Genomic DNA, 1,715 nt, shown 5'->3' with positions numbered 1-1,715 from the left:
GGACGAGGGCGTCAGGCTTTGTTGGCTACATCACAGAGCCCATTATTAGAGACCTGTTTCTCATGTAGGTATTTAAACTCATTTCCCCCACAACATTGAGGCTTTCGGCCTCCGTGGGATGCAATCTAATAATAAAGATATCAAAGTTGAGAGGTGTGGTAAAAAAGATCTCTTGCAATGGATGTCTGACTTCTGTCTTTCTTTCTTTCTTTCTTTCTTCGCAGACCCCCGGGCTCACGATGGAGCAGGAGAACCACACCCGAGTGCGGGAGTTCATCCTTGTGGGATTCCCAACCATCCTGGAGCTGCAGGTGCTGCTCTTTGTGGTGTTCCTCACCATGTACCTGCTGACTCTCCTGCAGAACATGGTCATCATCGCCCTGATCTGGACCGACCTCCACCTCCACAAGCCCATGTACTTCTTCCTCAGTCACCTCTCCTTCCTGGAGGCTTGGTACATCTCGGTCACCGTCCCAAAGCTGCTGGTGAATCTCCTGATGGTGAATAAGAGCATCTCCTTCCTGGGCTGCATGGTCCAGCTCTACTTCTTCCTTGCCCTGGCGGGCACTGAATGTGCCCTCTTAGCTGTCATGGCCTATGACCGCTATGTGGCCATCTGTAACCCACTGCGATACTCAACCATCATGAGCCACCGGCTGTGCCTGCAGCTGGCGGTGGGCTCCTGGCTGACCAGCTTCCTCATGTCCACACTGAACGTCTTCTTCATCGCCCAGCTGTCGTACTGTGGCCCCAACGTCATCAACCACTTCTTCTGCGACATCTCCCCATTGCTCAACCTCTCCTGCTCTGACATGACAGTGGCAGAGATGGTGGACTTTGTCTTTGCCTTGGTCGTCCTCCTCATCCCCCTCTCCATCACTGTCACCTCCTACATCTGCATCATCGGCACCATCCTGCGCATCCCCACCGCCCAGGGCAGGAGGAAGGCCTTCTCCACCTGCGCCTCCCACCTCACTGTGGTCATCATCTTCTTCTCAGCCGCCTTCTTCATGTACGCCCGGCCCCAGAGGATCCACTCTTTCGACCTCAACAAGCTCGTGTCCGTGGTGTACACCATTGCCACCCCCATGTTGAACCCCTTCATTTACTGCCTGAGGAACCAGGAGGTGAAGGGGGCATTAAGAGGGATGCTGGGTGTCAAGAGTGCTGACCCCAAGGTCTCCAGCAGTGACCACTAGGCTACTGTAGATTCCTCAGATCCAGCGAGCACATTATCTATCAGCCATTGGAAGGTGTCAAGGGCATTGCACAGCCTGAAAGGGGGAACCTGAAACTCGTGCAACCCACCATGTGCAATGAAGGCTGGACCTCTCCTTGGCTGACTCATCCAGAGGTACTTGCCATTATCTCTAGATTAAATGTGAGATGAAAATGAACTGGGTGTGTCCCAGTTTCTCCGAAAGTTGATCCATGCTTGGAATTTGGATGAGTTACAGCATTTAATTCATGGTGGTCCACGCCAAAGCACATTTCTCCATTTGGTTTGAGAAAAGGGCCCCCCACACAGGCCCGTGCACTTTCAGAGGGGTAAATTACAACCATCTCTAATGTGTCCTTGATTTCTACAGCAGCTTTGGCTGAAGGAGCCATTTGGTGGGGTTGGCCTCTGACTGGGTGAGCATAACTTGTGTTATGGAAGTGTTAATGGCCAAGGCTCATGGAGAGGATTACCTCTCCTGCTCTGCCCTGGCCTT

The 1,715-nt window shown here is 52.7% G+C and overlaps 1 protein-coding gene across 1 annotated transcript; it reads left to right on the top strand.

The window, feature by feature from the left end:
• The first annotated feature begins 239 nt into the window (after positions 1-239).
• LOC142004946 (olfactory receptor 6B1-like) lies at positions 240-1,199 on the top strand. The gene has a single exon (XM_074982624.1). The coding sequence runs from the start codon at positions 240-242 to the stop codon at positions 1,197-1,199; it is 960 nt and encodes a 319-aa protein (XP_074838725.1).
• Positions 1,200-1,715: the final 516 nt, after the last annotated feature.

This window comes from Carettochelys insculpta, chromosome 32, assembly GCF_033958435.1.
Source record: "Carettochelys insculpta isolate YL-2023 chromosome 32, ASM3395843v1, whole genome shotgun sequence".
Taxonomy (NCBI): domain Eukaryota; kingdom Metazoa; phylum Chordata; order Testudines; family Carettochelyidae; genus Carettochelys; species Carettochelys insculpta.
This window is presented reverse-complemented; position numbering and strand designations above follow the sequence as displayed.

Excerpts from the sequence above, each read along its gene's own strand:
- LOC142004946 (XM_074982624.1), top strand. The coding sequence starts at position 240 with ATGGAGCAGGAGAACCACACCCGAGTGCGGGAGTTCATCCTTGTGGGA.